We start from the raw sequence: 13407 nt of genomic DNA, 5'->3' as shown, positions 1-13407 counted from the left end.
GTATTCTTGAAATATGTTACTAGTGAAAGACACAGAATTATATGATAGTAGAGTTAAAGAGACTTTCAGAAAGACTGGCTCAGCCCATTTCATTTCATTGGTGAGGTAACTGAAGCCCAGAGAGATGAGGGGAGTGTTGCAGGTTGCACAATTAGCTAAAAACTGCTGGAAACTTGAATTAGAGCTCTAATTTCCCAAGTCAGTTTCCCTTTCCTGTACCAAATTTTTGACACCAGGGATATTTTTTCTCTGTTTCAGTAAACAAAATTAAGTGTACTTTGTAGAATAAGCAATATTTTTAGGTCCCACCATATTCCAAAGGCAAGGGATCAGAATTTTACTTACTTTGCTAGTATTTTTTAACTCATGGAAATTTATGGAAGTTTGTGAGTATGGATGATATCTAGAGGTATGTAGTAATTGTTATTAAACTGATTAACATGACTGCAATCTTTGCTCTCAAGAGCTTAGGATTCTATCTGTAGAAAATGTATAGAAAGTAGGTGTCTTTCCATGTTACACTGAATGCTTTGCCATTTGACATATGTATTAAATAGAGACAGTTTGTGACATTATATTCATATATGAGTTTTATTCAAAGCCTTCTATATGAGTTATTGGGATTATGCTGTGGTATTGATTCCCAATTCTTGATTTCAAATCTGAAAATTTCTAATACTGAGGCATTTTTAGAGACTGTACTAGTGAAAATATGTTCTAGCATGGGCTATCGTCTATTTAGAAAACAATCATTTTCTACTGCTTTTATTGTTCTTACATTGGCTGAAGAACTGCCTCAGTTCATGACTTTGCTTTTCCTCCCTGGCCTTGGATTATTAGAGTCCAGGAGTGGGGTACATTTTTTTTTCCACAAAGACCTGAATAGAAGAAAAAACTGAAAAGCTGATACTAAGTTTAGCTGATTATCTTTAGCTCTTGCCTTACATAGCATTCACTGTATTTTTTTCTATTTGGGAAATTCAAAGGTTTATTTCATCTTTACTTGATTCAGTTTCTTTACATCAATAAACTACAGAATTTTTTATTGCTATCATTTTGTTTGCTTTTTTATCTTCTTAGATATTTCTCTTTTCTTAATCTTTATTCTTTGAGTTCAATTTTGTGAAGATGAAGTAGATAGGCAGAAGATTTGGGGGGATGGGGAAGGAAAGTAACAAAAGATTGGTCTTCTTGGGGTAATTTAGAAAAGTCTTAACCCTTTCTGGACTGGGACTTTTTAACTTTATTATTCACTACTTGGAATCAAAGATGTATTAGAAGGTAATTAAATGCACATATTATGTTAGTTATATTCACTTTGGTTATATTAAATATTGACTCAATTGATGCACTATGTCCAAATGTAGCAATCTTTCTTTTACTTATACACTTTAATAATCATTTTTTCAAGAAATATGCTTACATATGAGATATGCTAAGCCTCACGCATAATCAATGTTACTTTATATCAGCAATTTAATGTGCCCTCATTCAAGGAAATAATGCCAATTTCAATTTGATTATCATGTTCCGTGTGGAATGTGCTAGGAAAAACATCAGTTATAGATAAAATTGAACTCCAAATTATCTATACTCACTGTTCTCATTTAATGTTAAGGAAAGATGATTCCTTTATAACCATTGTTCTGTTTTTATCATATTTAAGTGTAATTGATTTGTACTTTGGATAATTCAGTGTTTTACTGAGGAATTTTGGTTTTGCATACAAGGTAGTGTTATAAGTTATATAATGTTAGTATCCTGTTGCTCTTTTTTGTTTTTTTTTTTCCCCTAATGTATATATTTTACCACTGTTCCATAATTGGGATAAAATTCTTGATGAGTTTGTGGCAATGGCAGATAATGTTCCATTATTTCTTTTTTTAAAATAGATGTATGGGGTATAATATTCCATAATTTCTTAAAACTGCATGAACCACTGAGTCACTAGATTTTTGCTTCTTGAATCCTGGGCAAATAAAGAACTACTAAGACTACAGAAACACTTAGTATTTGAAGAATGTGCATTTAGTGTCCTATAGTCAGTAAGAATTGATGCTTTTGGAAAGCCTCAAAACGTCAATAAAAATATGAAATTAGTACTGACCCATCATGTTGTAGTTGACTCATGTTATCTGAGAAAACAAAGATAGGTCAGGGTCATTAGGCATCTTCCCATATCTGACCCAAATCTAGTTTCATCTTTCATTTTATTTGTGAAAAACTACTGAAATGAAAGAGTTTCTATCATACATGTATATCTTCTGTGTGTTACACAGGGGATGTTTTTATACCTGAAGTTATTATGAAATATATACATAACTCATACCCAGAATAGTTGGAAAGTAATTCAATCTGTCCAACCTAAAGCAATTGCCATTTCTATTATGCTTTTCAAATAGGCTCATATCTCCAACTCTGCTCCTTTAATGTATGCTGTTGGTCATTTGATTTTTCAGATGAAATCCCCACAGTTGTGGGGATCTTCAGTGCATTTGGCCTGGTCTTCACAGTCTCTCTCTTTGCATGGATCTGCTGTCAGAGAAAATCATCTAAGTCTAACAAGACTCCTCCTTACAAGTTTGTGCATGTGCTTAAGGGAGTTGATATTTACCCTGAAAACCTAAATAGCAAAAAGAAGTTTGGAGCAGATGACAAAAATGAAGTAAAGAATAAATCAGCTGTGCCAAAGAATTCATTGCATCTAGATCTTGAGAAGAGAGATCTCAATGGCAATTTTCCCAAAACCAACCTCAAAGCTGGCAGCCCTTCTGATCTGGAGAATGTGACCCCAAAGCTCTTTTTAGAAGGAGAAAAAGAAGCAGTTTCCCCTGATAGCTTAAAGTCCAGCACTTCCCTTACTTCAGAAGAGAAACAAGAGAAGCTGGGAACCCTCTTCTTTTCCTTAGAGTACAACTTCGAGAAAAAAGCATTTGTGGTAAATATCAAGGAAGCCTGTGGCTTGCCAGCCATGGATGAGCAGTCGATGACCTCCGACCCATACATCAAAATGACAATCCTCCCAGAGAAGAAGCATAAAGTGAAAACCAGAGTGCTGAGAAAGACCTTGGATCCAGCTTTTGATGAGACCTTTACATTTTATGGGATCCCCTACACCCAGATCCAAGAATTGGCCTTGCACTTCACAATCTTGAGTTTTGACAGGTTTTCAAGAGATGATATCATTGGGGAAGTCCTTATTCCTCTCTCAGGAATTGAATTATCTGATGGAAAAATGTTAATGAACAGAGAGATCATCAAGAGAAATGTTAGGGTAATTCATTTTGAGTGCTTAAAGTATTTATAAACAATCTTTTATGTAGCTTTTTTGTATCGAGGGGATTTTCATTAAAAGGATAAGCTTGTAGATATCATCCTCACCATGTTTAATTATTATTAATTATAATCAAATGGAGAGCAAGGGAATAGAGCAGATGAAAGAAAATTTAACCCACAACTGATACTGAAAATATTTTTGATATAAAATAGGCATTCCTTATAGGTAGATATTTAAATAATACAATGTTAATTTCTGTCATAAGTATTTTGACAAAGACTGCTACTTTAAAATACAGGCAAATATTTATTATTCATAAGCAAGTTAACAAAGAGGTTTCAAGGTCAGCATAATTGAATTTGAAATTTAAAATTAAATCAATTCTTCCTGAGGATTTGGAAATTGAATTGACTTTCCATGGAATTGCTTTTCAAGGAGGAGGCATCATATCATATTCAATTATAAATGTCCATCTCTAAGTTGTATAACAGGAAGTGAGTTACTCTGCCTGCATAGTTATACCACTCTGGTAGTTCTGAGTTTATTAGAAAATGATAACGTATCAATTAAACAAATTTAATCTTATTTCCACTTTAAATATGAAACTCAATTGATTCTAACAGTGGTACTTCAGAATAACTTGTGCCTACAATTTATAGAATACAATAAATATAGAATAATTTATAGAATACAATAAACATTTTAATTTATGTTTTAAAAATCATAGTGTTTCAGAGCTGAAAATAACTTTAGAGCTCATTTTGACCATTTCCTTTCCTTCTATTGAAATTAATGAAAGTCAAGGTATAGAAACATTACATGGCTTGTTTGAGACACCCGGCTTATTTAGTGGCACAGTGAGAGTAAAGATCTGTCTCCTACTCTTATTCTCCTTGAAGTACTTATTCATACAGCTACCCTATGTCAGCTTTTGTATAAATACATTGCAGTTTTAGTTCTGCCACTGTCATAATTCTTAGTTATAACCAAGCCCTAAGTTAACATTTTGTTACTTTCAGTTAAAATTTCTACTTTGAATTCTTGGTCATCTAGTGTCTTTAAAGTACAAATTAAATTTAAGTAGCATGCAAAGAAGGACTCTATGACACTGTTTAAAAACAATGTATTAAAAATTCAGAGTCAATTCTCTCTAATACTTCAATTCACTCTTTGGCTTAAACAGAAACTTGCAGGTCTAAGGGAGGCAGAGAACTTTAACTCTTTCATCCCTCTGGGCCAGGATAGTGGTGGAGGTCAGATTAAATCTCATTTGATCTGAATTCAAATTCCAATAATGTCAGTGCCAAAGAATTTGAAATCAAATCAGACTTGAACTGAGTCATTTGACTCTATACAGATTCATTCAAAGAATTAAGTCATTTTTATAACTATTAATAACTTCAAAAAGTAGATATATCATTAAAAAGCAAAAGCCAAACATACTCCCACATGGGGTATAATTTAAATAACCTAAACCTTTCTAAGTAATGGGTGTGGCCAACTCACAGCAAACGTTAACATTATGTAGTACCTATAAAGACCACAAGATGGCAGGCAGTTGTTTTTAGGCAGTGACGGTGCAGCACAAAAGCTTTTAGTCACTCTTTGGTTCCTTAGCATGTTAAAGTAAAAATGAGCAGGAACATTACATTTAAATGACAATGCTATTATATCGCTTTAAAAACTTCGATGAAAGTACAAACTTCAAAACTAAAAGAAATAACTAAAAATACTTATACCGCGTTTCTCTTTCTTTAGAAGTCTTCAGGACGGGGTGAGTTACTGATCTCTCTCTGCTATCAGTCCACCACCAATACCCTCACTGTGGTTGTCTTAAAAGCGCGACACCTGCCTAAATCTGATGTGTCTGGACTTTCAGGTAAGAATGTTTCTGAAATGCTCAGGCTCAGTGTACAGCAGTTAGTATATCGAGCAAATTAGTTAACGACTAATATTGGCCTATGATTTTGTCTTACCATTTATTCACAATCACAAGTGATGTGACTGTTTCAATGGATCCCAATTATTGGAATAATAATCCAAATCCATCAGCAAGAAGAAGAAATCTACATAGTTCTATGGTCTGAGCCAAAGCTAGTACATGGTAGATGTCTGATTGATTAGGGTTGAAGCAGAAAGCAGTGATAAATGCAAAGATGAGAGGTCATTGCTGAAATTACAGAGATAGGAATAAAATGAAGGCTCAGGAAAAGAGGTTTTAATTAAACAAAATTTAAAATTTATTTTATTTTAAATAAGCTCACCTACCCTTATTCTTTTATTGGTTTTTGTGACCATCTAATTCTTTATGTATCTGCTTTAAGAATTAGTTTCTTGTTTTGTGACTAATTTACAAAAATGAAACAAAACAAAGCAAAATACTAAATTATTGTTGTATAATATGATGAGAAAGAACATGATCTATGGGTTAAAATGATCTGAGTTCAGATCCTAACCTTTCCATCTCTTAGCATAGTATTAATGGGCATATTTCTTAAATTGTACAAACTGAACATGCTAATGCTTACCCTTGAGGGGCATTGTGAAGACTGGAAATACATACTTCCTTAAATATCCATCTAGTGCTGTCATCATCATCATCATTATTATTATTCCATGATAGAAGTTGAAAACATGGTTTAAGATTAAGATTAAGGTTTAGATTAGAAAGCTGAAATTAACTCATAGGCTCAACCAGAGAAAGGCAAAAATAATTGTGACAAGGTAGCATGATCTTAAAATCCACTCACTAGGGGTGACATAGAGAAGGTCAACATTGGGAAACAAAGGTTAATCCAGCAGGTGATTAAAGAACTAGAGAAAAGTTAAAACAAACAAACAAAATCATCGTGGAGTTAAGATTTCCATTTAACAGAAAAAGGAGTCCAAAGTCAGAGAGCTAAAGAGACTTACTCAGAGTCATACAACTCAGTAAGGTTAGATGTTGTTTAATACTTTTTTTCCTTCTATTCAATTCCCTAGACTGAGTTATAAGGAATCAGAATGCTTCCATAGAACATTTTACTTTCTCCTTTTTTATGTTCCCTCCTTTTTCCTGTGATTAGAATTCCTTTTGTATTCTCTGATTTAGAACTGCTTTCCCTTATATAACATACTCTTCTTTATTTTCAATTTTGTTGACAAGAGAGAGCCAGGCTTTCCCCATATTTTCCCTTCATTCTGACTCATTTTCATTGTAACCATATCTTACTGACATGACATGATCTCTAAAGACACCATTCATTATCTTGAGATCAGCTCTCCACCCTGTTTCTGTCGTTGTAATGCCTGTTATGTGCCATTGCAGATCCCTACGTCAAAGTGAACCTGTACCATGCCAAAAAGAGAATCTCCAAGAAGAAAACTCATGTGAAGAAATGCACCCCCAATGCAGTGTTCAATGAGCTGTTTGTCTTTGATATTCCTTGTGAGGGTCTTGAAGAAATAAGTGTTGAATTTCTGGTTTTGGATTCTGAAAGGGGGTCCCGAAATGAGGTGATTGGGCGGTTGGTCCTGGGTGCAGCAGCAGAAGGAACCGGTGGAGAACACTGGAAAGAGATCTGTGACTACCCCAGGAGACAAATTGCCAAGTGGCATATGCTCTGTGACGGGTAACATCCTAGCCATGAGTTGGAACTTAAGGATTTTTACTAGGCAAGGAGAAATTTTCTTTCTTTCTATACTGGATTGCAAGCTTGTGACAGCAAGCTATCTTTTTTTGTTGTTGTTAAGAAATGGATTGAATTAGTAGACCAGAAAGGAACTGTAAATGTGTACCATGATAATTTCCCCCTTTATTAGAGGAGTTGGATAAATTTTCATAAGATATTCAATTTCCCCTGCAGGTTACCAGTGATATAAATAGAAATAGCCAAGCATTTTACGAATACTGCACCAGAATCCCAAATTATAAATGTGACAATTACATCGGAACATGTCACAGTAAATCCATGTGATTGTTATGATTTAAAAATGAAAAGCATGCCTTCTCTTATGAAAATTCATCCATTTTTCTTCAGGTTGGGGAAATCGATTTTTCTTTAAATCCAAAGATATTAAAGAAATGTTCTCTAGTTTGTTTTTAGTAATTATGTCATGTGTAAATGATTGTCCTGCATATAAAAGTATCTGGTCATTTCTCTTTGGTTTGTGATTATTTGATACAATTTCATCATAAGAGGAATAACTTAGGTGCATTTCAAAAGGACAGTGAACAAGTTGAAAAATTATTTTATCAAAGGGCTGAGTTGAAAACACTGTGGCTGAAATATGATTTTTCTCCCCCCTGAGGTTACATGTGAGTCAAAATATTGTAAAATATAATCTCACATAAGAACCATGGCCTTGAATTATTCACTGCCTGTCACAAGCTTCGGTGTGGCCTAAGAAACCCCTATTTACCTTCATGAAATTGTCGAATTAGCTAACGGATAAAGAAACTTCAGCTAGAAATCCAGTTAGAAGTGCAGTTTTCTTGTAGGAATTGTGTACAGTGTGCAAATGTACTTTCACGGCCATCCTTTGTACCCAGAGTGGGCATGGCCACTTAAGTCTTTATTTAACTTATTCTCTCCCAGAAAAGACTAAGCTACTATTTGAAAAGAAAAAGAAAAGACTGTGAACTTTTATACATTATCACATAGAAAGTGTTACTTAACCCAACAAACTAAGAAGACTAAAAAATAGTTAGAACAAGTCTAATATAATTTACATATGTTCACACAAAAATACTTAGGCTGTCAAATTAGCACAACACAGAATGTGTTTCACTATCTTTTCTAGGCTAATTTGTCTTGAGCTGTTGTCTGTAGAACAGTTTACAGACTTGTGTCTTGTACCATTTTTCAGCACCAGGGTTCTGAAATTCATTCAAAACTGATTAGAGTATAGCAGCACCCTGTGATTATTTGGAAAGAATTACCTTGAGGATATTGTTAGTATATTTGAGTTTTTAGAGAAGTATGAGTGGAACTTGGGTATGGTTGAATTATTAAATATGCAAGTTAGAAATAAAGTCTACTGAAAAATTTATCTTTTGAGTCAGGTTTTGTGTCAGTACTTTAGCAGTTTTTGAGAATGTGTTTGATATCACAGTGTTTGTAAATTCTATGAAAATGCATTTTCCAAACAACTTAAACATGCTTTTTATGACTATGCCTAATGTAAAGACAATGTATTACATTCTGTATGTACAAAGATTGAAAATCAACCTCTTTCGTGTGCTTTAAGATGATTTTGAGATTTAAAAAGAATATTCCCCAATCATTGTCTTCATTCCACTGCAAAGTCACCTCAGAGCATCTCGGTCCACTCAGCATTTCTGTGAAAGCAACCTGAAGGGAACTGTAGTCAGCGTGTAGTTGGGGAAGTCAAATGGCCTTTTTATGTATGTACTTTTTGTATCATGGGCCATGGAATATAATAGATTTTGGAGCTCTGAAAAGTTATGAGGAGTCAATTTTAAGAATTCTTTGCAGCAGCCAGAAGTTAATGATGGTAGCAGCTAAAGCGTAGTGGTTGGAAGAGGGTGATCTTTTTTTTTTTTTTTTTTTTAAGTGGAACAACAAAACCAACAACAAATACTTTTAAAATTACAATGAATAATTTGTAAATAGTTTTTAGCTTTTAAAATTTGAAGTGTTTTTGAGTGTGAAAAGTTGAGTAAAACTATTTGCAACTGGTTTTAAGAAAATGAAGAAAATAAAACAAGAAAGTAATTGAAACAGCCAGGGAGATATGTGCTCTCATCATTTCTGAAAATTGTACTGTTTTATAATGTATTACTATATCAATGTGAATATCTTGAATTCTGTTACTAATCCTGCACTGTATTAAACATGTAAATTAATTGTTTGTCTGATTAGCCAGCCTAGCCACCCTAATGGGGAGGTATACATGTTTGAAGACCTGTGTAACTCGGTAACTGACTTGTTCTGATGTTGTAACTCAATAGAAGTGATTTGGAAGGAAGCATGGTGTAGGCGATGGTGTGTGTTCCTTTGTGCCAGCTCTGTATGATGTTTGTAAGCCCATGTTTGTAATACATAAATAAATTGCTGCTTTTGCCCACCCCATTTCAACTCAGACTTTCTGCCAGTGGACTCTGTGATAAGGCTTCTCTTATTGCTATCTGAGGTTTCAAGTTTCCCTGATAGACCTCCTGGCATACATTAGGGACGTTAGTGGCTGAGCACCAAGATCTCCCGTACAATTTATTTTATTTTGTTTAATCTTCATAACAATCATTTGAGGTAGGTATCATTATCCCTATAATACAGAAGCTAAACCTGAGGCTCTAGGAGTTTAGGAATTGACACAAGTCTGCATCCATAGTAAACCAAAGGACTTTTTGGTATACCCCACTCTTCCCTCTGCACCACACCTCTCCTCCGAGGGGTCTTATCAGTTGGCTCCGCTAGATTCTTAGAGGCTCAATCCCACACTCTTAGAGTTCTTTCTAAATTGTATTCACTTTTCCATATTTTATTTACTTTTTGTCCACTATTTTCAATCACCATCCTTCATTTACTCTTCCATTTTTTTCTTTTATTATCTTATTTCTCACTTGAATCTCTTTCATTACTTATTTTATTTCCCTGCCTTTTATTTTCTTTTTAATTTTTTCTCACATCCTTGTATTCGATAGATTTTAGTTAATAAAATGGTATGTAAATGGAAGTCTTATATCTTCTTGAAAGAGAAGGACAAAATGGGACTTCTGCAACATTCTCATTAGACACCAGCTAAGGTGAATGATACCAGTGGGATCCACCACCTGGAGGATCAGGAATTTTTTATAGCTCCACTCTGTACAGAACTATTCTATGGTGATCATTGGAAAAATGGTCTTTTAAATGGAATGCAACTAAAATTTGTTGCCATTATATTTTTGTTTCAACTCAGATTAATTTTATTGAGTATGCTAGAGTTAGTCATTACATTTAAGCATGCAAATACATTTTAAGAATGCTGGCCTGCCAAAAGCAACCAGAAACATTGAGGAGATTTTTCAAGGGAATTAATGATTAGGAAAATACTAATTGAAACCACAATAAGATTCAGTGTGCACCTATTATAGTAGCAGAAACTAAAAAGTCTGAACATGCCAAGTGCTGGCAAAAATGTGAAGGAATTGGACCTCTCCTACACTGCTGGCAGAAATGTAAAATGTCCAACTGCTTTGGAAAACAGGTTGTCACTTTTTAAAAGAATATTTAAACATATACCTCCCACATGCCCCAGTCATTGCACTCCTAGGTATTTACCCAAGAGCAATGTAAGCATATATTTATACAAGACTTGCTCATGAATTTTGTTAGCAGCTTTGTTTGTAATAGGAAAACTGGAATCAACCCAGATGTCATCAGGTTGATGGATCAACAGGTCAATGGATAAGTAAATTGTGGTACAGCTGCACAGTGGAGTTGTACTCAACAATAAAAGTGAAACACCCCTTGATATGTGTAGCAACACGTATGACTCTCACAATAACTATGCTGGGTGAAGAAAGCTAGTCATCCCTCAGCCTGTAAAATGCAGAGTGTATAGTATGATAAAAAGCAGATCAATGTTTATTTGGAGATGGAGAAAGTAGTATAGAGAGATGTGAACAAGAGAGATTAAAAAGGGTCAGGAGAAAACTTTTGAGGTGACGGATATGCTCATTTTCTTGACTGTGGTGACAGTTTCATGAGTGTATACATGTACCAAAATGTATCAAATTGTATGCTTTAAATGTGTGCAGTTTATAATATGTAAATTATACCTCAATAAGGCTATTCAGAAAAAACATACAATAGAAGTCAATTATAACCAAACCAAAACAAACAAACAAAAAATAACAATGTTAACATTACTACCAGAAATATGATGCCTGAAAATTAATAACATTATACTTTGGGGGCAGTTCTTTTATTCTTAAGGTACATCTTCCCACATATGTATAATTACATGACTACTTTTAAAAAGTCATTTGAGATAGTTCCCATATAATTATGCCACCAACTCATTGTTCATTTAACTACATTTTTGTTTACTTTTATTCTATTTTTCAGAAATTTCGGCTGGGCGCGATGGCTCACGCCTGTAATCCTAGCACTCTGGGAGGCCGAAGTGGGCGGATCGTTTGAGCTCAGGAGTTCAAAACCAGCCTGAGCAAGAGGGAGACCCTGTCTCTGCTAAAAAATAAAAATAAATTAGCTGGACAACTAAAAATATATAGAAAAAATTAGCCGGGCATGGTGGCTCATGCCTGTAGTTTTAGCTACTTGGGAGGTTGAGGCAGGAGGATTGTTTGAGCCCAGGAGTTTGAGGTTGCTGTGAGCTAGGCTGACGCCACAGCACTCTAGCCAGGGTGACAGAGTGGGACTCTGGCTCAAAAAAAAAAAAAAAAGAAAAGAAATTTCTTTATAATTCAATATTATTTTATACTTACAGGAAATGTTTACATTGTTTTAAAGTTAAATTTGCAATGAGAATATCTTAACAGAAGCCCATCTTCTATTATATAGTCAACCTTTTCCCTTCTTTTCTATATAATGACTTTTAAAAGTTTTGGTGTAATTCTTCTCTGTTAAATGTAGATATATATATATATATATACACACACACACACACACACATGCACACACATATTCACATTACCTCTTTATTAGAGGACTAAAAGCATGCAATACACATTTTTCCCCAGTTTCCATTTTCACTTAACAATATATCCTGGAAATCATTCCTGACTGCATATACAGTCCTCATTCCTTTTCAAAGCTGTATAGTGCTCTTTGACAGCATCAATTAAAAATGTATCATGATTTAAATTTTAATGCATCAGTGGTTACTGGGACCATGTGAGAATATGTGATTATTCTCCCATTATAAGATAAGGCCTTTGCAAGAACAAAACATGTATTTTATTGATCTTTTATTTTTTTCACAGTGGATAGGTCAGGATTTTGCTTACAATAAGCTCAATGAATATCTATTTAATTAATGACAGTTTGAGCCACCATAGGTGTCAGATTTGAATCAAATTTAGGAATAGTATTAGAAAAAAATAGTTACTCCACATGTTTCAAAGAGAAAAGGCAGGAGTACACTGAAAGTACTGCCTTATCATCCACGACATTCATAGTCTAGTTACCCAAGGAAGAATACGTAAAGACACACGATCCTCGATGGGAAATCGGTATCATTCTCATCCCCAAATAGTTCCTCTGACCCAGGTTGCAGATAGCACAGACGATATTGGTGCTGCTGCTGTTGCTTTATTACTTCTAGTACTAATACCACCACCTTATACTTGAGCTTTGATATTTAAAGCTTATACTCCTGCCTAATGGGGAATCTTTCTGTGATACCTGCTGCTGTATCCCCACCCAGTATCTATTAGTGATAGTAGATAACCTAAATATTTAACAAATTCAAAGTTAAAACTTAATAATATATTTTCTAATTTATATCATCTCACTGAATTCACAGCACAACACAAGATGTAGGTAATATTCCTCTAGTTCTACTGATGAAGAAGGTAAATCTCAGAATGTTATCTAATTTAAAACCACACAGTGGCAACAGTAGGATGGAACCCAGGGCTGACTGAAATCTCACATCCTTCTAAGCTAACACTATATCATGGGTTTTGTTTCATTCACCCCCAATTTCTATGATAATATCAGATATATAGAAAATACTGAAAATACTAGGAAAAATATTGATTGAATTAATTCCCCAGGTTTTTGTTGTTACTGTTTTTTTTTAACACAGATCTATAATAAGTAGTAGAAACTGGAACTGAATATCTGTTATATAGTTATTTTTGAACCCATTCTACATATGAGGACAATGCATTGACCAGATTCATTACATAACTTGTCCAAAATGGAGGAGAGTTGATTTGAGCCTAAATTTTCTGTTTTCTAAATTTATATTTATCCTTCAAAAACATACTACAGTGATTTTTAAAGCATATTTTTTTTGAGATGTAGGTAATGTTCTTCTCATTCTCTTAAGAATTTAGATTTTTCAATTGTCATTTTCTTCTTTCCGTCTATTCTGAATTTCCACTTGGATGTTTAATTGGTATCTCAAATTCAGTACACTCAAAACAGATCTCACAATAAACCAGCTCCATCAGC

At 34.1% G+C, this 13407-nt stretch overlaps 1 protein-coding gene across 1 annotated transcript; it reads left to right on the top strand.

Annotated features, from left to right (window-relative positions):
• Positions 1 to 2459: 2459 nt before the first annotated feature.
• SYT4 (synaptotagmin 4) lies at positions 2460 to 9346 on the top strand. Its single transcript, XM_045528014.1, has 3 exons — positions 2460 to 3274; positions 5036 to 5156; positions 6585 to 9346. The coding sequence occupies exons 1-3, from the start codon at positions 2972 to 2974 to the stop codon at positions 6890 to 6892; spliced, it is 732 nt and encodes a 243-aa protein (XP_045383970.1). The 5' UTR covers positions 2460 to 2971; the 3' UTR covers positions 6893 to 9346.
• The last annotated feature ends 4061 nt before the right edge of the window (positions 9347 to 13407 follow it).

The sequence above is a fragment of the Lemur catta genome, chromosome 16 (genome assembly GCF_020740605.2).
Source record: "Lemur catta isolate mLemCat1 chromosome 16, mLemCat1.pri, whole genome shotgun sequence".
In the NCBI taxonomy this organism is placed as follows: Eukaryota; Metazoa; Chordata; class Mammalia; order Primates; family Lemuridae; genus Lemur; species Lemur catta.
This window is presented reverse-complemented; position numbering and strand designations above follow the sequence as displayed.